Raw genomic sequence first — 23,448 nt, forward strand, 5'->3', positions numbered from 1 at the left:
AACAGCTATGGTACATTGACACAATAGAATACTACTCGGTCATAAAAAAAAAATCTTGCCGAAACTGGTTTGGCTCAGGGGATAGAGCGCTGGTCTGCGGACTGAAGGGTCCCAGGTTCAATTCCGGTCAGGGGCATGTATATTGGTTGCGGGCACATCCCCGGTAGGGGGTGTGCAGGAGGCAGCTGGTCGATGTTTCTCTCTCATCGATGTTTCTAGCTCTCTATCCCTCTCCCTTCCTCTCTGTAAAAAAATCAATAAAATATATATTTAAAAAATCTTATTCTTTGTGACAGCATGGATAGACCTGAAGAGTATTATGCTAAGTGAAATAAACCAGTCAGAGCAAGACAAGTACCATATTATTTCACTCACATGTGGAATCTGTTGAACAAAATAAGTTGAATTAGAACCAGACTCATTAATACCAAGAACACATTGACAGCTGTCAGATGGGAGGGTGGTTGAAAGGCTGGGTGAAAACGTTGAAGGTGTTAAGCAGAAAAGAAAAACTCACAGATACAGACAACAGTATAATTACCAGAGGGAAAGGGGTGAGGTGAGGTACAAAAGCATAAAGGGGGATAAATGATGATGGAAGGAGACTTGACTTGGATTGGAGATCTGACTTGTGGTGGTGAAACACAATGCAATATACAGATGATGTACTGTAGAATTATATACCTGAAACCTATATAAACTTATTAACCAATGTCACACCAATAAATTCAATAAAATTTTAAAAATGCTTTGAAAAGTTTTATTATCAAGTGATGAAGCCTCTAGTAGCAATCAATGAATATGTGTAAATTTTTATCAATGAGGTTTTGTGTTAGATTTGTTCCTGAAATTTCAGACTCTTTTTTTTTAAATTTTATTATTTTTTTATTGTCTAAAGTTTTACATATGTCTCCTTTTTCCCCAATTGACCCCCTCCTCATCCCTTCCCAGCCTGGGCAAACCCCCACCGCCCCCGTGTCTGTGTCCACTGTTTATGCTAATATGCATGCATGTAAGTCCTTTGGCTGCTCTCTAAACCCCCCTCCCTACAATTTGTCTCTAGATTGATCTATTCTTGCTCATCAAATTATGATGATCATTATATCCCACATATGAGTGAAATCATGTGATATTTATCTTTCTCCAACTGGCTTATTTCGCTTAGCATAATGCTGTCCAGTTCCATCCATGCTGTTGCAAATGGTAAAAGTTCCTTCTTTTTAATAGAGGTGGTACATCTACACAATGGAATACTATGCAGCTATTAAAAAGAAATTTCAGACTCAAAAAAATTAGTAATGATGTATAGGAAATGAATTATCCTTTAAACTAAAATTAGAAATATTCAAGTACCTGTGCAGATATTTGAATATAGTAGCATTATGGGGGTTATAAATTCATTACTTCATTATAGTGCCCAAAGAGTCATTTTTCTCTAACATAAGATAACTAGAGGCCCGGTGCACAAAATTTGTGCACGGGGGTTGGGGGGTGGGGGAGGTCCCTTAGCCCGCCCTGCACCCTCTCAAATCCAGGACCCCTCGGAGGATGTCCAACTGCCAGTTTAGGCCCCTCTCACAATCTGGAACCACTGGCTCCTAACCACTCACCTGCTTGCCTTCCTGATCGCCCCTAACCATTCTACCTGCCTGCCTGATCACCCCTAATCACTCGCCTGCCTGCCTGATCGCCCCTAACTGCCTCTGCTTGCCAGCCTGATCTCCCCCTAACTGCCCCCCTGCCGGCCTGGTCACCCCATAACTGCCCCCCCCTGCCAGCCTGGTCACCTCCTAACTTCACCCCTGCCAGCCTCGCAGGCCCCTAACTGTGCCCCTGCCAGCCTCGCTAGCCTCTAACTGCTCCCATGTCGGCCTGGCCACCATCTAACTGCTCCCCTGCCAGCCTGGCCACCCCCTAATTGCCCTCCAGCCAGCCTGATTGCCCCTTAACTGGCCCCCTGCTGGCCTGATCACCCCTAACAGCCTCTGCCTCAGCCCCCACCACCATGGCTTCCTCCAGAAGGAAGTCGGATGTCCAGAGATGTCCAGTTGACCCGGTCTAATTAGCATATTACCCTTTTATTAGTATAGATTATAGCCCTGGCTGGGTAGTTCAATTGGTTAGAGCATCATCCCAATACACCAAGATTGCTGGTTAGATCTCTGGTCAGGGTACATACAAGAATCAACCAACAAATGCATAAATAAGTGGCACAACAAATCATTGTTTCTTTCTCTTCCTGTCTCTGCATCTCTCTCCCTCCTTCGCCCCTCTCTCTTTCTTTCTCCCTCCCCCTTCCCTATCTCTCTCTCTCCCTCCATCCCTCTCTCTCTCCCGCCCCACTCACTTTCTCTCTCTTTCTCTCTCAAATCAATACACAAAAATTTAAAAATAAGCTGATTACAATCTCAACTTAACAAGGAGTTAATAATATTTATTCACTTTTTATATGTATTAATTCAATCCACTTCTTAAGATTTATATAGTAGATGTGCTTTTCTACTATACCTATGTCACTAAAGTTAATATCTCTCTAAAACATTTTATTTTATAAATGTAAATCTATAATAGTATTCAACTGATATTTAATGTCTTCTGATATATAAGAATAATCCTGAATTAAAGGAACTTATAATAAATTGGTTGGATGTTGCTCCTGCAGCTGTTTATAAAAAAAATGAGTGTGAATTTACTCTGCATTGTTCTGCTCTGGGCTGGATGTTTTGTTCCAAATATGAATTAAGTTGAACAAAGGGAATGAAAATCTATGGGATATCAAATGAGAAAAAAGGCAATGGCATTAAATACTTTACTTCTGACGTCTATATTCTTGTATTTAACTTGATGCAAGTAGGAAAGTATTAAACACATGTTCTGCATTGTACTCTTTCATTCATCCCACTACCTTGCCTTGTTTTTTATGGCTATACTAGAGGCCCAGTGCACGAAATTCGTGCACAGAGGGGGGTTGTCCCTCAGCCCAGCCTGTACCCTCTCCAATATGGGACCCCTCGAAGGATGTCTGACTGCCCGTTTAGGCCCGATCCCGGTGGGCAGTCGGATCCCTAAACAGGCAGTCGGACATCCCTCTCACAATCCAGGACTGCTGGCTCCCAACTGCTTGCCTGCCTGCCTTAATGATTTCCCCTAACTGCTTCTGCCTGCCAGCCTGATCACCCCCTAACCACTCTGCTGCCAGCCTGTTTGCCCCCAACTTCCCTCCTCTGCCGGCCTGGTCACCCCAAACTGCCCTCTCCTGCAGGGTTGATCACCTCCAACTGCCCTCCCTTGCAGGCCGGGTGCCTCCCAACTTCCCTCTCCTGCTGGCCACCTTGTAGTGGCCATCTTGTGTCCACATGGGGGCAGGATCTTTGACCACATGGGGGCAGCTATATTGTGTGTTGCAGTGATGATCAATCTGCATATTATTCTTTTATTAGATAGGATAGAGGCCTGGTACAGGGGTGGAGGCCAGCTGGGGTGGTTTGCCCTGAAGGTACATCAGGGGTGGTTTGCCCTGAAGAGCGTCCCGGATCAGGTGGGGGTTCCCTTGGGGTGTGGGGCAGCCTGAGCGAGGGGCCTGTGGTGGTTTGCAGGCTGGCCACGCCCACTGGCAACCCAAGCAGAGGCCCTGGTATCTGGAATTTATTTTCCTTCTACAATTGAAACTTTGTAGCCTGGAGCGGAGCCAAGCCTGGGGCTCCCTCCGCGGCCGGCAGCCATTTTTTTGGGTTATAATTGAAACTTTGTTGCCTTAAGCAGGTGGGCCCGGCCAGGGTGTGCGGAAAGCTTTGCTTCCCCTGTTGCCGGCGGCAACCCTGGCCTGCTCTCTCAAGCTCCATTCTGCCGCCATTTGTTTGAATTTGTTTACCTTCTATAATTGAAACTTTGTAGCTTGAGTGGAGGCTTAGGCCTGGCAAGGGCAGGCGGAAAGCTTGGCTTCCTCTGTTACCTAGGAAACCTTGCTCTCTGTGGCTGTAGCCATCTTGGTTTGGGTTAATTTGCATACTCGCTCTGATTGGATGGTGGGTGTGGCTTGTGGGCGTGGCTTGTGGGTGTGTCGGAGGTATGGTCAATTTGCATATTTGTCTATTATTAGATAGGATATTCTTAATATTATAGAGCTTTGAGACCCACTCTAGATCAAAAGTGGACTGCCTCCTCTTTGCCCATACAAAATGGATTTAAGTGTGTGGTAAATGTGTAAAACAAGGTTTTCATGATTGATGTAATTAGATTAAGCACTATCACGCCTCCTGTGCCCTTTTTCTCATTAACTAGGAAGGTTATGGATGTGTGAAATCATTATAGCTGACTCAATGAGTAACCCTCACCTATCCAGCAAGTTCTTGGGCAGTCCTTTGACCTTGGCTGCAAATTGGAACATTTAAAAAATACTCTACCATCCCTGGCTGAGCATTGTCCTGGTACATCAAGGTTATAAGGTTGTGGGTTCAATCCCTGATCAGCACACATACAAGAATCAACCAATAAGTGGAACAACAAATTGATGCCTTTCTCTCTCTCTTTCTTTCTCTCTCTCTCTCTCTCTGTAAATAAATTAAAGTTAAAAAAAAGTTTTAAAAAATACTGTCATAAGGGAACCACAGAAAACATGATAGTGATGTCTGGAACCATAAGAATTTCTGAGAAAAAGAAATGAAATAGGTGATGCGGGGCGGGGCGGGGGGGGGGGGGGAGAAGCAGGAGAGGTTTAAGTTTTACTAAAGGATGCCAACTTGGGTTTACCACGCTATGAGTGGTTTAACTGTACCTCATTATTTATTAAGGGCTTTTGTAGTCCCTACGTGCATTATTTACATAAGCCAGTTATAGAAGTATTTGATAGCTTCTCCAGCTTATCAAGTTTGCACATATGTGTGTTCTTATAAATCCAATTTAACTAGAAAAAAATATATCTTGAACTTTAAGTTAGTTGTTCATTATTCGTGTCTGGCAATTGTCAAAGCCAAACATTAATGTATTGAGCCTCTTAGAAATGAAATGTCTAATCTGGTGCTTACACAGCCTACATTGTTAATGCATTAACAATGTTTCTATTTTGTTCCTATGCCTAAAGGTTGTAGCAGTGGACTTATTTTTCTGAATAAGAAAGCTTCATTTCATCTATTTTCTAACTAACTTTATTAACCTCATGGAGAAAACTCACATTAATACATAATGAATATATCATTGATTTTTGTTAACACTAGTGCTGAGAGCAAAAAACAGCTACCTAAATTATTGTATGAGAAGTTAATGAAACCATTTAGAATTTATCAAATGTGTATTTGTAATCCAGAAATATACTGATCTTTTCAAGACATAAGCCTTGTATATAAAACAAATATTAATCTTTCTTTGATAAGATCATATATTATCTTATCATCTCGTATGTAGCAAGGAGGCAGTTACAGATATAAGCACAAGCTCTAGAGTAATTATACCTCCTCCACTGCTTACCAGTTTTGTGGTATTGGGCAAATTACTGAACATTTGCCTCAGTTTTTTTCATCTTCAAAATAGAAATAATATTTTCTCTATAGAGTCAGTGTCAAGATTAAAAACAGTACTGTGTGTAACATATATTAAGCTTTTTGTACATATTAATCTTAAATTTTGATGTCTCTATTTGGTTTTTCTAAAAGGAGAAGTGAAAATTAATATTTTACAAGGTTGTTTTTGTATGATCCATGTTACTCACTTTTATTAATAGCCATTTATTCCATACTTGCTAATAGCAGAAGTTTTTTGCCTTTAACATTACATGAATCTATTTTTAAAATAATCTAAGTTTTTAAATTGTGAACATTTGTAAGATTATTAAAAGCACAACTTTCATTCAGATGAGATAAAGGAATTTATACTGGGTAATACCAGATAATTATTTCTTTCTCAGGTTCTTATGCAACAGGGCTACGATGCTGCTTGTGATATTTGGAGTCTTGGAGTCCTTTTTTACACAATGTTGGCTGGGTAAGAAACCTTATATATTCAAAATAATTCACATCATTATTTGAATTTCACCTGTATATTTTCATCTAGAAAGAGGACAGATAAAATAACCTTAAGAAAAAGTCTATTAACATTTCAAAATATTCTACACTAATGGCCCGGTGCATGAAATTCGTGCGGGGGGCGGGGGGGAGGGAGGGGTCCCTCAGCCTGGCCTGCACCCTCTCCAATCTGGGATCCCTCTCACAATCCAGAACCACTGGCTCCTAAGCGCTCACCTGCCTGCCTGATGCCCCTACCTGCTCTCCTGTCTGCCTGATGACCCTAACTGCTCCCCTGCCAGCCTAATGGCCCTAACTGCTCTCCCCTCCTGGCCTGATCCCCCTAACTGCCTATCTGCTCTCCCCTCCTGGCCTGATCCCCTAACTGCCTATCTGCTCTCCCCTCCTGGCCTGATCCTCCTAACTGCCTATCTGCACTCTCCACCTGGCCTAAATCCCCTAACTGCCTATGTGCTCTCCCTCTCCGTGCCTTCAGACCCTGGTGCAGGAGTGCTGAGAGCTCTTCGCTGAGGCTGCGGCTGTGGAGCCAAGGCCCATCCTGACACGCCCCTCCAGGCCGAGCAGTGCTGCTGCGGAGGCCGCCACAGCCTGTCCTGATGCCCCCCTCTGGGATGGGTGGTGCCACAGGCCTGTGCATGCCTCCACCAGGGGGGCCGCCCCCTGTGGCAGCCTCATGTCCCGGTGTTGCAAGTCCCCGCCCACCAGCTCCTGTGCACACAAAGCCTGGTCGTGACTGTGACACCATTAGGACCAATTAGCATATTACCTCTTTATTATATAGATTGTTTTCTTATAAAATTGAAAAAAAACATAAAGGTGTTTAATGAGGCAATATTCATATATATATATAATTTTAAAAGTTTTCAACTGATATTGAATTATTACTTAAGATATAATTTTAATTTTATTTTTTTAATCCTCACCTGAAGATATTTTTCCATTGATTTTTAGAGATAGTGGAAGAGAGAGGGAAAGACAGAGAAAAAAATCAATATGAGAGAAACAAATCGATTGGTTGCCTCCTGCACATGCTCCAACCAGGGCTGGGCCGGGGAGGAGCCTGCAACCCAAGTAGGTGCCCTTGACCACAATCCTTATAGAAGGAACCCAAGACCCTTCGGTTTGCAGGCCTATGCTCTATCCACTGAGCCAAACTGCCTAGGGCTTGAATTGATTTTTTTAAAGTACTTGAATTCTGGCTCTCCTGCCACTAGAGATTTGATAGATTGAGCTTTATAACAAATCTAAATAGTAACAGAATGCTAAATTACAGAAACACACAGTTACCTTCTCTTGAAAGGATAAAATCCTACTAAACAAAGTAATAAATGGATTGCGTTGGTAATTTACAAGTCTTGATTTACTCTTAATATTTTTATTTAGGAGTAAAAATTTATGGCTGTAAAAAAAGGTTGGATTTAAAAAAATCAATGCATAGAATGGAATTTGAAGAATTATAATAAAATTATAATGCATTTAGGTTTGACTTTTTAGAGAAGGCATTTAGTATAATTAATATGTGCTTGATATAAAAGAAGAGTTATACATATGAAATCATCACACAATTATTTATTAGCTTGGTGATCATTATGTATGTCAGTGTATTCTACGTACTTTTATTATTTTTTTTAGATACTTTTTTATTGATTTCGGAGAGGAAGAGAGAGGGAGCTAGATAAAAACATCAACGATGAGAGAGAAACATTGATTGATTGCCTCCTGCACATCCAACACTGAGGTTCTAGCCTACAACCTGGGCATGTGCCCTGACCTGAAATTGAACCATGACCTCCTGGCTCATAGGTTGAGGCTCAACCACTGAACCACGCTGGCTAGGCTCCACATACTTTTAGATACATTATAAAATTTTGCAAAATATTTAGTTATAGCCCAAAGTAAATGCTAAAGTCATGAATAGCTAAAGTTTTCACATGAAACAAGGGATACCATTTCTGGATTGATGCTTTCAAATATTTACTTTATGACTAAACAAAAAATGAATGTTAGTGTATATATGTGTGTTTAGTGTTATATCAACTTTAATTATTACATGAGGAATTAAGGCATTAACATGTGAAGACATATTTCTCTTACTTTTTAACAGTAAGACTTTTCATTCCTAAATTTGAATACCATTTTCAGTTCCATCTGTTAAAATGGTACAAAACTGATCACTTTCTGTCATTCTATAATTAAGTTTTAAACTATTTTAACTTTATACAAGGTAGTTGTCTTCCTTTCCATGAATATTGATCCACATAATAATTTTAATTCTCTAGAGAGTTTTTTGTTATACCGATATAAATATTTAACTAACATTTTTATGGACATTAATTGAAATTATTGTTAACCTGTTTTCACTGATAATATTTATAAAATGCTAATAAATAAATTTGAATCAATAAAATAAATGCATTTATATGAATATATAAAATTAAGTTTCCTCATGATTAGGTATATTAGGTTTGCTGACTTATGCCTGGGAGAATACAAAATTTGCGTGTTTTATTACAGTCTGATTTTAAGACTAACTTTACATGAAGAGCCACTTTTATTTTGTTTTACATGGATTAACTGTTCAAAGGCAACAAGACTTTGATATAGACAAGATTCTTAATTTTATTAAATAATTAATTAGGATTAAGTTCATTATTTGAAGTATCAAATTTGATGTGCACAGTGAAGGGAATTATTAAATAATGTTCTAATTTGCTATAGTAAATATTTGCATGTAGTCTTATGCTCATCACTTTCAATTATATTTCATATGTATAGTAGGCCCTATGTTTATTAAAATCTATTTTATTAATAGTTATACTCCGTTTGCTAATGGCCCCAATGATACTCCTGAAGAGATACTGCTGCGTATAGGCAATGGAAAGTTCTCTTTGAGTGGTGGAAACTGGGACAATATTTCAGATGGAGCAAAGGTATAAATTATAAATGTTTGTTATATTAATCTTAAATTGCTGAAATATTTAAGTTATATTTAAGTGTGTATTTGCAGAGTACATGCTGGTGTTCTATGTCAGCATTTGTTTTTAAGTTAATTCACTTGTATGTGTTGATTGAACAAAACAATGGCTGACTTTCTGTTGGTTTTTTTTGGTCATGCTTCTTCTTTGGGCAACATTCCTATTTTTATTAGTTTATATGTGTTCAGGGAACATAAAATAGTTTCAGTTTAACCAAAACTAAAAATGTAAATATACTGAAGAAAAAGGCATACTTAAGCCAATTAAAGTTGCTTTCTGAATGTAGTGTGTGTGTGTGTGTGTGTTTTTTATGTCATTTCTTCTTTAGTACAGATATTGACTAGTGATTATGTAGGCAATTTTTATAATGTTAAATATTCTTAGAGAATATGTAAACTTTTTATCAGTAGCATCTAGATATTTATTATTGATGGCTTAGAGATGTCCAATAAAAATATAATGTAAGCCACATATGGAATTTTAAAATTTCTAGTTAGTATACATATCCTGATTTCCTATGCAAATGCAGAGTGAAAAATCATGAGTCCAAAGATTCACCCCTCAAAAAGTATAGTAATCTTGAAAGGTGCCAGAAAATTTTCATAAGGTAATTCTCATAAATCCACTGAATTAAAAATAAAAAACATGTTATATAGCAAAAAATAAATAAAAAAAAATAAAATTTCTAGTTAGCCACATTAAAAAACAAAAAGAAAATGGTGAAATTAATTTAGTAACACTATATTTAACCTGGTCTAGTTAAAATATTTCACCATTTAATCAACATAAAAATTAATGAAATATTTTACATTCTTTGTTCATTTTAAGTCTCTCAAAATTTTGTGTGCATTTTATTCTTACAGCTTATCTGAGTTTATGGAGTACCCACATTTTAAAGGGGCTTAATGGCCACATGTGTCTAGTGGCTGCTGTATTAGTGCAGTTTCAAAGTAACTGGTCTTATTTTTTTTTTTTTTTTTGGGGGGATGGTCAATTCTTAACTACGGATTGTTACCTTTCTAATTTAAAAATTTTAAGTTTTAATACAAAAGCCCAAAGGTTGTCAGCGTGTGTCTTATAGGGACTTGAGGCTTTTAAGCTGCATTTGCAGTAGAAAACATTTTAAGACAAAAGGAATTGCTTATGTTTAATATCTGCTAATGATAAAACCTAATTGTATCAAGAACACTAGTTAATCTATAGGGTATATTATGGAGTAAATCTCATATCCTTATCATTGTAGAATGTGGTTGCCAACAGAAAAACAGAAGGGATTGTGTTTGGATGTTAGCCATAATAACACAGGTGTGCTGTATGGTGTGGTAGAAGGAGCACCTGATTAGAAGTCAGAACCGAGTGCTACTTTTGATCTACTAATTAGCTGCTTCAGGTTTCTCATCTGCACAATGTGGAGACTAAATTCTCCCTGTGGTTCCTTCTAACTCCAAAATTCCATTTCTGTGCATTTTGGTTTATTTATAATGTGTCTTATTTCCCCTTGTAAAGGGGTTGAAACTAGTAGTATTATTCATGAACCATATGTATTTTCTAACTCAGCCAGTTTGTGCATCACAAAATTACATATTCACAAGGAACAATTCCAATGTGTGTGTGTGTGTGTGTGTGTGTGTGTGTGTGTGTGTGTGTGTGTATACACTGAGTGGCCAAATTATTATGATCTCTGAACTCATAATAATCTGGCCACTCAGTGTATGCAGTATACACACACACACACACACACACACACACACACACACACACACACTAGAGGCCCGGTGCACGAAATTCATGCAAGGGGTGTGTGTCCCTCAGCCCAGCCTGCACCCTCTCCAATATGGGACCCCTCAAGGGATGTTCAACACGATGGAATACTAAGCTGCTATACAAAAGAAGGAACTTTTACCATTTGCAACAGCATGGATGGACATGGAGAGCATTATGCTAAGCGAAATAAGCCAGATAGGATAGAGGCCTGGTGCACAGGTGGGGGCCAGCTGGTTTGCCCTGAAGGGTATCCCAGATCAGGGTGGAGGTACCCTTGGGGCATGTTGCGGCCTGGGCGCGGGGCCTATGGTGGTTTGCAGGCCGGCCACACACCCCGGTGACCCAAGTGGAGGCCCTGGTATCTGGGATTTATTTATCTTCTATAATTTAAACTTTGTAGCCTTGAGCGGAGCCAAGCCTCCTGCTTGCTCCGTGGCCACAGCTGTTTTTGTTGGGATTTATTTATCTTCTATAATTGAAACATTGTAGCCTTGAGTTGAGGCCTAGGCCCGCCAGGGTGTGCGGAAAGCTTGGCTTCCTCCATTGCCGGGGCAACTCAAGCCTCCTGCTCTCTCCAGCTCCATGGCTGCAGCCATCTTGGTTGGGTTAATTTGCATACTCGCTCCTGATTGGCTATTGGGCATGGCTTGTGGATATAGCAGAGTGATGGTTAACTTGCATCTTATCCTTTTATTAGATAGGATATATATATCTCCTATCTAATAAAAGAGTAATATGCAAATTGAACATCACTCCAACACACAAGATGGCTGCCCCCATGTGGTCAAAGATGGCTGCCCCCATGTGGACACAAGATGGCTGCCACAAGATGGCCAGCAGGGGAGGGCAGTTGGGAGGGACCAGGCCTGCAAGGGAGGGCAGTTGTGGGCAATCAGGCCATCAGGGGAGGGCAATTAGGGGTGACCAGGCTGGCAGAGGAGGGAAGTTTGGGGCGACCACGCCTGCAGGGAAGGGCAGTTGTGGGGGACCCAGGCCTGAAGGGGAGAGCAGTTGGGGGTACCAGGCCTGCAGGGGAGGGTAGTTAGGGGTGACCAGGCCTGCAGGGGAGGGCAGTTAGGGGCAAACAGGCTGGCAGAGGAGCAGTTAGGCATCAATCAGGCTGGCAGGGGAGTGGTTAGAGGGTGATCAGGCTGGCAGGACAAAGCAGTTAGGGGCAATCAGGAAGGCAGGCAGGTGAGCAGTTGGGAGCCAGCAGTCCTGGATTGTGAGAGGGATGTCTGACTGCCCGTTTAGGCCCGATCCTACTGGGATCGTGCCTAAATGGGCAGTTGGACATCCCTTGAGGGGTCCCATATTGGACAGGGTGCAGGCTGGGCTGAGGGACAACCCCCCTCCGTGCACGAATTTCGTGCACTGGGCCTCTAGTCCTATCTAATAATAGACAAATATGCAAATTGATCATACCTCCAACACGCCCACAAGCCACGCCCACACACCACGCCCACCATCCAATCAGAGCGAGTATGCAAATTAACCCAAACCAAGATGGCTACAGCCACAGAGAGCAAGGTTTCCTAGGTAACAGAGGAAGCCAAGCTTTCTTCCAGCCGTTGCAGGCCTAAGCCTCCACTCAAGCTACAAAGTTTCAATTATAGAAGGTAAACAAATTCAAACAAATGGCAGCAGAATGGAGCTTGAGAGAGCAGGCCAGGGTTGTCGCCGGCAACAGGGGAAGCAAAGCTTTCCGCACACCCTGGCCGGGCCCACCCGCTTAAGGCAACAAAGTTTCAATTATAACCCCAACACAAATGGCTGTGGGCCTCGGAGGGCGCCCCAGGCTTGGCTCCGCTCCAGGCTACAAAGTTTCAATTGTAGAAGGAAAATAAATTCCAGATACCAGGGCCTTCCCTTGGGTTGCCAGGGGGCGTGGCCAGCCTGCAAACCACCACAGGCCCCTCGCTCAGGCCGCCCCAAGCTCCAAGGGCACCCCACCCTGATCAGGGACGCCCTTCAGGGCAAACCAGCTGGCCTCCACCCCTGTACCAGGCCTCTATCCTATCTAATAAAAGAGTACTATGCAGATTGATCATCACTGCAACACACAATATGGCTGCCCCCATATGGTCAAAGATCCTGCCCCATGTGGACACAAGATGGCCACCACAAGAAGGCCAGCAGGAGAGGGCAGTTGGGAGGCACCCGGCCTGCAAGGGAGGGCAGTTGAGAAGGACCAGGCCTGCAAGGGAGGGCAGTTGGAGGTGATCAAACCTGCAGGAGAGGGCAGTTAGGGATAACCAGGCCGGCAGAGGAGGGAAGTTGGGGGCAAACAGGCTGGCAGCAGAGTGGTTAGGGGGTGATTAGGCTGGCAGGCAGAAGCGGTTAGGGGCAATCAGGAAGGCAGGCAGGCAAGCAGTTGGGAGCCAGCAGTCCTGGATTGTGAGAGGGCTGTCCGACTGCCTGTTTAGGGATCCGACTGCCCACCGGGATCGGGCCTAAACGGGCAGTCGGACATCCCTTGAGGGGTCCCAGATTGGAGAGGGTACAGGCTGGGCTGAGGGACCACCCCCCTCCGTGAACGAATTTCGTGCACCGGGCCTCTAGTATATATATATATATATATTGAGATACACACACACACACACACACACACACACACACACACACACACACACACTAGAGGCTCGGTGCATGAATTCGTGCATGGGTGGGGTCTGGCCAGCCTGGCCAGAGGGAGGGGACATGGGCAGTTGGCTGGCCTGCCTGCTGGTTGAACTTCTGGTCAAGGGGACAATTTGCATATTAGCCTTTTATTATATTGGCTATACACTGAGTGGCCAGATTATTATGCGTTCAGAGATCATAATAATCTGGCCACTCAGTATATATATGCTTCTTGCTTTCCTTTAAAAATATAACTGGCAGCCATGAATAAAATGATGAAAGACACAGTAATTTATATGGCAATTGTGCTTATATTTTTAGTTTTCTGTGGTATATGCTGTCATATAATAACAATTGTTTTTCTTAATTATAGCTCCTTACAATTTTTCCCTTGAATGCTTTCCCTTTGAATGCTTTTATTTCTATTGGTTAGTACCACCACCAAAAGCATACAGAGATGCTTCTCTTTGCCTCCTGTCCATGCAGAGTTTATAAACTTGGTTTTTTCAGTTAAACAGTGGGGCTCATAGTGGAAGCCATGTTAGCTTTTTGTATCTTATTGCTACAATAGTTTCAGCTAATTCCACACATCCAAACCCCAGGCTTAGAGAACATTGTAATTGATCCTTCCCTTTTGAAAACAAGGGGAGACAAGGGGAAGAATCTGGCAAACAAAGTAAAAGTAGAAGAGGCAAGAGAGCAATGAAAATTTCATTACTTCACTCCATATTAAAAATAAACACAATAACACCTGATTAATTAGACAATTCTATCTAAATTTTAGACTATTAAAAATAAGTAATGTATTACTTATTTCAAGCACATATACCCTCAGCCAACAAAGAAATGCCCAGTAGAAATTTTTATGTGATAATTAATTACTGGCTCTTGCCTGGCCTCCTTACAAAAAAAGAACGTTTTCTACTTTTTATCTTACGGTGTACCCATAACAACATTGTATGTGCTTTATTAGAGATATTATTACATTCTACCTTGTCATATATTCATTTGTGTACATTTTTAATCTCCTCACTTGGGTAGTTGTAAATGTCATATTCATTTTTGTATTTTCTTATTTTTTAGCCATGAAAGATTTTAGTTATTTTTAATTACAAAAGCAATACATGGATATGTTCAGGTTGTAAAAAACATTCACATAATACATATAAAATTAAAATATCCCCCAAGGAAACAATGTTTTTAGCAACATTAGAATTTTAATTTTATAATTTTATTGAACATTTTTAATGTTAACATTTTTGCAGGTTTCCCCCATTTTGCCCACCTCCACCCACCTGTGCCTCCCCCTCGGCCTTCACCAAACTATTGTTCATGTCCATAGGGTATGCATATATGTTATTTTTTTATTGTTTAAAGTATTACATATGTCTCCTTTTCCCCTGATTTGCCCACCCCCCCAACCACACCCACCCCCGAGGACAAGTTCCCACCACCCCAGAGTTTGTGTCCATTGCTTATGCTAATATGCATGCATACAAGTCCTTTGGTTATTCTCCAATTCCCCCTCCCCTGCCTTCTCTTTGAGGTTGGACAATCTGTTTACTGTTATCTTGTCTCTGGATCTATTTTTGTTAATCAAATTATGTTGATCATTATATTCCACTTATGAGTGAGATCATGTAACATATATCTTTCTCTGACTGGCTTATTTCGCTTAGCATAATGCTCTACATGTCCATCCATGCTGTTGCAAATGGTAAAAGTTCCTTCTTTTGTATAGCAGCTTAGTATTCCATCATGTAGATGTACCACAGTTTTCTAATCCACTCATCTGCTGCTGGGCACTTAGGGTGTTTCCAAATCATAGCTATTGTAAGTTGTGCTGCTATGAACATAGGGGTACATATATCCTTTCTGATTGGTGTTTCTGTTTTCTTGAGATATAGTCCTAAAAGTGGGATTACCGGGTCAAATGGGAGTTCTATTTTTAATTTTTTGAGGAAACTCCATACTGTCATCCACAGTGGCTGCACCAGTCTGCATTCCCACTAGCAGTGCACAAGGGTTCCTTTTTCTCCACATCCTCTCCAGCACTTGTCCTTTGTTGATTTGTTGATGATATCCATTCTCACAGGTGTGAGATGGTAACTCATTGTTGTTTCGCTTTGCATCTCTTGGATGATTAGTGACTTTGAGCATGTTTTCATATGTCTCTTGGCTTTCTGTATATACTTTTTTGAAAAGTGTCTATTTATGTCCTTTGCCCATTTTTTGATTGGATTGTTTATCTTCTTTTTGTTAATTTCTGTGAGTTCCCAGTAAATTTTGGAGATTAAACCCTTATCTAAAATAGCATTGGCAAATAATACATTCTCCCATGCAGTGGGCTTACTTGCTGTTTTGTTGATGGTTTCTTTTGCTGTGCAGAAGCTTTTTATTTTGATGTACTACTATTTGTTTATTTTCTCCTTAATTTCCATTGCCCTAGGAGCTGTATTGGTAACGACATTGGTACAACATATATCTGATATTTTGTTGTCTGTGGATTCTTCTAAGATTTTTATGGTTTACTGTCTTACATTTAAGTCCTTTAACCATTTTGAGTTTATTTTTGTGCATGTAAGTGGGTGGTCAACTTTAATTTTTTTGCATGTATCTGACCAAATTTCCCAACACCATTTATTGAAGAGACTGTCTTGACTCCATTGTATACTCTTGCCTTCTTTGTCAAATATTAATTGAGCATAATGGCTTGGGTCAATTTCTGGGTTGTCTGTTCTGTTCCATTGGTCTATATGTCTGTTATTGTGCTATTACAGGCAGTTTTGAGAACTGTGACTTTGTAATATAGCTTGATATCTGGTATTATGATCCCTCCAACTTTGTTTTTGTTTCTCAGGAATGATGTGGCTATTCGTGATCTTTTTTTTATTCCAGATGGATTTTTGAAGAGTTTGTTCTAGGTCTTTGATGGGGATTGGTATTTTAGTGTGGATTGCATTGAATCTATAAATTGCTTTGGGTAATATGGACATTTTAATTATGTTGCTTCTACCAATCCATGAGCACAGTATATTCTTCCATTATTCCATTTGTTTATGTCTTCCTCTATCTCTTTTTTCAATGTCCTCTAGTTTTCCTAGTACAGGCCTTTTATCTCCTTAGTTAAGTGTATTCCTAGGTATCTTAATTTTTTTTTTGAGCAATGGTAAATGGAATTTTTTTTTTTTAGTTTCTCTTTCTGTGAGTTCATTATCCTATACAATAAAAGGGTAATATGCAAATCGACCACAAAGCAGAATGACTGTTTCCTATGACGTGCTTTGACCACCAGGGGGCAGACACTCAACACAGGAGCTGCCCCCTGGTGGTCAGTACACTCCCACAGGGGGAGCACTACTCAGCCAAAAGCCCAGAAGCCCGGCTCATGGCTGTCAAGAGCAGCGATGGTGGCATCCATTGGACATCCCCCGAGGGCTCCCGGACTGAGAGAGGGCACAGGCCAGGCTGAGGGACCTCCCACCCCTGAGTGCACAAAATCTCATGCATCGGGCCTCTAGTTTGTGTATAAACAGCCATAGATTTCTGGGTGTTAATATTGTATCCTGTTACATTGCTGAATTCATTTATTAAGTTTAGAAAATTTTTGATAGTCTTTGGGGTTTTCTATGTACAATATCATGTAATCTGTGAATAATGACAGTTTTACTTCTTTTCCAATTTGGATGCCTTTTATTTTTTCTTCCTCTTGTCTGATCGCTATGGCGAGCACTTCCAGTACTATGTCTAACAGGAGTGGTGAAAATGGGCATCCCTGTCTTGTTCCTGTTTTTAGGGGTAATGGTTTTAGTTTTTGTCCATTGAGTATGATGTTGGCTGTAGGTTTGTCATATAAGGCTTTTATTATATTGAGGTATATGATCCCTCTATTCCCACTTTGCTAAGAGTTTTTATCAAGAAAGGTGTTGGATTTTTTCAAATATTATTCTGCATCAATTGATATCATTATCTGATTTTTGTCTCTTAATTTGTTTATGTGATATATCACATTTGTTGATTTGGGGATATTGTACCATCCTTGCATCCCCAGAATAAATCCCACTTGGTCATGGTGTATGATCTTTATAATGTAATCCTGGATCCGATTTTGCTAGAATTTTGTTGAGGATTTTAGCATCTATGTTCATCAAGGTATTGGCCCATAGGTCTCTTTTTTTGTGGTGTCTTTATCTGGTTTTGGAATTTGGGTAATGCTTGCTTCATAGAAACAGCTTGGAAGTGTGCCTTCCTCTTGAATTTTTTGAACTAGTCTAAGGAAGATATGTTTTAGTTCTTCTTTGAATGTTTGGTAAAACACCCCTATAAAACCATCTGGACCAGGACTTTTGTTTGCTGGAAGATTTTTGAATACTACTTTCATTTCTTTGGTAGTTATTGTCCTATTCAGGTGTGTGTTTTTTTATTCTTCCTGATTGAGTTTTAGAAGCTTGCATTTTTTCTAAGTATATGTCTATTTCATCTATGTTTCCAATTTGTTGGAATAGAGTTGTTCATAGTATTTTTTCATAATCCCTTGTATTCCTGTGGGGTCAGTTGTTAAATCACCTCTTTCATTTCTACTTTTGTTTATTTGGGTCCTCTCTCTTTGCTTCTTAGTGAGCCTCGTTAGAGGTTCATCAGTCTTGTTTATCCTTTCAAAGAACCAGTTCATGGCTTAATTGTTTTTTTGTATTGTATGTTTGTTTGTTTTTTGGTCTCTATGTTTATTTCAGCTCTGATCTTTATTTTTTATGTCCTTGTGCTTAAGCTGGGCTTTTCTTGTTGCTCTCTTTCTAACTCTTTGAGTTGTAGGGTTAGATAATTTATTACCTTTTTTTTTTTTTGAGGTAGGCCTGTAGAGCTATGAACTTCCCTCTCAAGACTGCTTTCATTGTGTCCCATATATTTTGGATTGTTGTGTTTTCATTGTCATTTGTTTCCAGGATGCTTTTAATTTCTTCTTTGATCTCTTTGGTAACCCAATCATTGTTTAATAACATGCTAGTTAGCCTCCAAGTGTTTGATTTTTTTCATTGTTTTTATTGTAGTTGATTTCTAGTTTTATACCATTATGGTCTGAGAAGATACTTTTTATGATTTCTATCTTGAATTTGAAGAGACTTTATCTGTGTCCTAATATGTGGTCTATCTTTAAAAATGTTCCATGTGCACTGGAGAAGAATGTATATTCTGTATCTTTGGGGTGAAATCTTCTAAAGATGTCAATTAACTCCATCTGATCTAGTGAGTCATTTAGGATTGCTGTTTCTTAAATGCTGATTTTTTGTTTAGATGATTTATCCAGTGATGTTAGTGGGGCGTTAAAGTCCCCTACTATGACTGTATTGCTATCAATTTCTTCCTTGATATCTTCCAGAAGTTGTTTTATGTATTTGGGTGCTCCTGTATTGGGTGCATATATGTTTACCAGAGTTATATCCTCTTGTTGAATTGCTTCCTTTTGTATTATGAAGTGGCCTTCCTTATATCTTGTTATGGCCTTCACTTTGAAGTCTAATTTGTCTGATATAAGTATTACTACCCCAGCTTTTTCTTTTAAATTTCCATTCACCTGAAAACTTTTTTTCATCCTTTCACTATCAGTACGTTTGAGTCCTTTGTTCTGAAGTGTGTCTCTTTTAGACAGAAAATGTATGGGTCATGTTTTCTTATCCATTCAGCTACCCTATCTCTTTTGATTGGAGCACTTAATCCATTTACATTTAAGGTTATTATTTTATTATTGTTATTATTATTATTATTATTTGAATGCTTACCCAAGGATATTTTCCATTAATTTTTAGGGAGAGTAGAAGAGAGAGGGAAAGACAGAGACAAACATCAATGTGAGAGAAACACATCAATTGGTTGCTTCCTGCACGAGCCCTGAAGAGAGCCCAGGCCAGAGAGGAATCTGCTACCAAGGTGTGTGCCCTTGACTGGAATCAAACCCAGGACCCTTTAGTCCACAGACTGATGCTCTATCTACTGAGCCAAACTGGCTAGGGCTAAAGGTTTTTATTGATAGGTACTTGTTTGTTGCCATTTTTATTCTTTATGCCTGTGTTCCTTCTTCCCTTTCTATTTCTTCTTTTCACAGCAGTCCCTTTAGCATTTGTTGCATTGTTGACTTGGTGGTAACAAACTCCCTTAGCCCTTTTTTGTCTGTGAAGCTCCTAATTACACCTTCAATTTTGAATGATAGCCTTGCTGGGTATAGTATTCTTGGATTCAGTCCCTTGTTTTGCATGACTTTGTATATTTCATTCCATTCCCTTCTGGCCTGATGTGTTTCTGTTGAGAAATCCATTGATAGTCTAATGGGAGATCCATTATAGTTAACTTTCTGTCTCTCCTTGGGAGCCTTTAAGTTTCTTACATTGTTGTTAGTGTTTGGCATTTTAATTATGATGTGTCTTGGTGTCGGTCTTTTTGCGTTCATCTTGTTTGTGACTCTGTGAGCTTCTTGGACTTGTATGAGTTTTTGCTTCCCAATAACAGGGAAGTTTTCTGTCATTATTTCTTCAAACAGGTTTTCTATTCCTTGCTCAGTTTCCTCTCCTTCTGGCAATCCTATTATGTGGATGTTGTTTTGTTTCGTGTTTTCCCAAAGCTCCCTTAGGCTCTCCTCCTGTTTGTTTGTTTTTTTCTAGTTGCTGCTCTGCTTGTTTTGTTTTTTTTTCCTACCTTGTCTTCTAGCTCACTGATGTGGTCCTCTGCTTCTTCTTGTCTACTCTTGATGCTTTCTATTGAGTTCTTTATTGCAATGATGTCATTTTTCATTTCTTCTTGGTTCTTTTTCATTTCCTTTTGATTCTTACACATGTTGTTGAATTTGTCTTCCAGCTTTTCCTTGTCCTGATGACCATTTCTCTGAATTGTTTCTCTGAAAAATTCCTTGCTTCCATTTTATTTACTTCATTTTCTTGTGATTCCTCCTTTTTTTTTTTTTTTTTTGTATGGGGGCTGTTTCTTTGTCTCCCCATTTTTGCTCCTCTCAGGATGTCTGGTTATGTGACTCACTCTCTACCACATTGACCAAAATGCACAAAATACAACTCAAGAAGACACAACACAGAGGGAACAAAATACAAATGTATTCACAACACTGATAATCCCAAATAGAGATAACCACCAGAGAAAAGACAATTAGGGGAGAGAAAAGAGTGCAAAACTGATATTGAAAAAAGTAAAAAAGGTAAGAGAGAAAAGAAAAAAAAGGGGGGGGGATATAGTTATATGGGGAGAAAACTCCACAAAACCAACATAAACAAAAATGCAAACAACAAACACTTAGAAAAAAATGGGGATGAGGGAGCTGAATCTGAAGAGGCAGAGCTTATTTCCAGAAGGTAAGGTAAAGGAATTGAAGGAATAAGGGAATGGCTATGACTCAGTATAGAGGAGAAAGAAAGAGAATGAGTGTATAAGAAGAAAAGTGAAAAGCAAAATTCTCAATAATAAATAAATAATAACTAAAAATAAGAATAATTAAATATATACATAAAGAAATATATATAATAAAAAAGAAAATTTATATATATATATATATATATATATATATATATATATATATAATGTTTTTTCCTTTCTTTAATCTATCTATCTATATATTCATCTATTTTTGGAAATGGAGAATAGAGAGCAGATAGGCCTGAACTTGGTGAGTGAAACTAATTAAGCTATTAGTATTAGAAGAAGAGAGCAAGCAAGGAGAGGAAAAACAAAAGCATAAAATAAAAAATAAATAAAAACAAATAAACAAACAACAAGAAAAAAATTGGCTAGAGAAGGAAGAGGAAAAAGAAGGCTACATGGACTTGGAGCAGGGGAAAGGAAATTAGATATATGAGTAAGCCAACAGAGATTCCTATAATAGTAGTGCATCAATAAAGCAACTAAAGATCAATTTTTAACAAGGAGTAAATAGAAAAGAGAGAGAAAAACTAAAGCAGGAACAGGAGAAGAGAAACAGGATGAAAAAGGGTGAGGAAGAAAGTGTTGGCAAAAAGGAAAAAATAAGATAGAGTAAAATAATGTTTAAAAAAATAGAATATAGAACACTTCCAAAAATATATATGAAAGGTTAACAATAATAATAATTAATAAATTAAAATAACTTTAAATAAAATAAAGAAAAAATTCATTTTTAAGTAAAATATAAAAAAGTTTAAAAAGTGAAGTAGTGAAGTGTCATTCACTTCAGCTGAGTTTTAATGTCCATTGGGCTGGTTTAAGACCCCTCTCTACTGTTTTGTCTGCCATGTTTCAGTTTCCTGTTAGGTAGTCAGCACCGTGTTGAAGTTCCCAGTGATCCACCACTCTTCTGTATCAGACTCCACAGCCTTGGTGTCAGCCACATGGGATCAATCTGCCTGCTTTGTTTGTCTGCTTGCTTTTAGTCATATTTACACAAGCATCTATTTCTCAAAAGGGCTCTAGGTAGCAGTGTTGCTGTATTAGGTTTCGGGACCAAATGCCCCCTCAATTCTGTCCCTGAGGTCTCCCTGGGGGTTTTCAGAATCCTTGTTTCCCTGTGGAGCTCAAGGCTGGGTGCAGCTGCACTGCTAGGAGGAGCCTGGTCTTCAGGAGAAAAAAAGTCTGTTTAGGGTTGGAGGGACCAGACTGTCCCAGAGCTGGATTCCTAGTTGCCTCTCCCTGCTTTTCTCTGAAGTCTCCACAAAATCACCTCCCCCTGCACTGCAGCCTCAGTGAGTGTTTGTAATTGAAAGATCCTATGTACTGGGTTTAGTGAGTAAAAGCAAGGAAAATATAAAGACAGAGTAACCACACTGCTGCACGATTCTCTCCCCCCAGCATTGTGTGGCCCATGCAGAACTTCAGACTGCCTTTCTGGGTGCAGCCTCGCATGGCTGTGGACTTAGATATAGAGTCCCCCACTGCCAACAGCCTTGTGGACCCCCATTCCACAGTCGTGTGTTACAGGTGTCCCCATGGGGCACAGACTTGGTGCATAGCAGTTTCCTTCTGACCCACTAGTCCCAGTTGTGCATGTCTCCCTCTCCAGCCCAGATCCCCGACCCTACCATTCTCCAGGCATCCTCTGACCTTTCTGGCCATGGATTGCCTCACCAGCTGTGTTTAATTCACCAATTCTGGGTGGATGTTATTCAGTTCAGCTGTTTCTTATATCTGCTCTGTGAGAAGGAGCAGGACCCATCTGCCTATTTGGCTGCCATTTTGTCTCCCCTCGGACAAACATTTTAGGAGCCTGTGGTTGGGGAAGCTGGAGTCTCAGTGTTCATGGGTTCGCAGCTGAGGCAGCAGGTCCCTGGCCGGTGTGGCTGTAGGGTCCTGGGTGGTGTCCGAGGTTTCCCCGGATGGAGGTGAAGGTGGACTCTCAGTCACAGCCACTCTACCCTTCAGAATGCCCTGGAAGAGATTGTAGTTGTAGCAGAGGCTGCCCGGCTAGGAGAACCTGGTCCGCCAGTCCCCCAAAGTCCTGCAGAATATAACTGTCCCTCACTCACACACACACACACACACACACACACACACACACACACACACATATGCCCCACATGCCCACACACTCCCCTTTCGCTCCCTCACTTACACACTGTTCCTTACTGCCGTCCTATTGGCTGCCATCTTGGATCTCACATATGTGCTCTTGAGCTAATAATTCCTTAACATTATTTGTCCAGTCACCCACACCCCCTCCCCTGGGGCACCATCCACTCTGTTCCATTTTGTTCATCAGTTTATTTTGTTCATTATATTCTACATATTAGTGAGATCATATGATATTTGTCTTTCTGTGAGTGGCTTATTTCTCTTCGCATAATATTCTCCTGATCCATCCATGCTGTCACAAAGGGTAAAAGTTCCTTCCTTTTTAAAGTCATCTGATATTCCATTGTGTAAATGTACCACATATCTTTTATCCTCTCATTTGCAGATGGGCATTTGGCCCATTCCAGATCTTGGCTGCTGTAAATAATGCTGCAGTGAACACAGGGGTGCATATATTCTTTCTGGTTTGTGTTTTGGGATTCTTAAAATATATTTCCAGAAGTTGGATCTCAGGGTCAAAACGCATTTCCATT

At 40.1% G+C, this 23,448-nt stretch overlaps 1 protein-coding gene across 3 annotated transcripts in view; it reads left to right on the forward strand.

Moving 5' to 3' along the window:
* Positions 1-23,448, forward strand: part of RPS6KA6 (ribosomal protein S6 kinase A6) — a gene marked incomplete at its 5' end in the record, with an annotated part of 215,953 nt that overhangs the window by 162,979 nt on the left and 29,526 nt on the right. For all 3 annotated transcript variants that reach the window (XM_079765685.1, XM_079765686.1, XM_079765687.1), the window contains 2 exons: positions 5,900-5,976; positions 8,830-8,947. In XM_079765685.1, coding sequence (XP_079621811.1) covers positions 5,900-5,976; positions 8,830-8,947 — 195 coding nt within the window. The remainder of the gene's footprint in view (positions 1-5,899; positions 5,977-8,829; positions 8,948-23,448) is intronic.

Source organism: Cnephaeus nilssonii (assembly GCF_951640355.1).
Source record: "Cnephaeus nilssonii genome assembly, chromosome: X".
NCBI lineage: Eukaryota > Metazoa > Chordata > Mammalia > Chiroptera > Vespertilionidae > Cnephaeus > Cnephaeus nilssonii.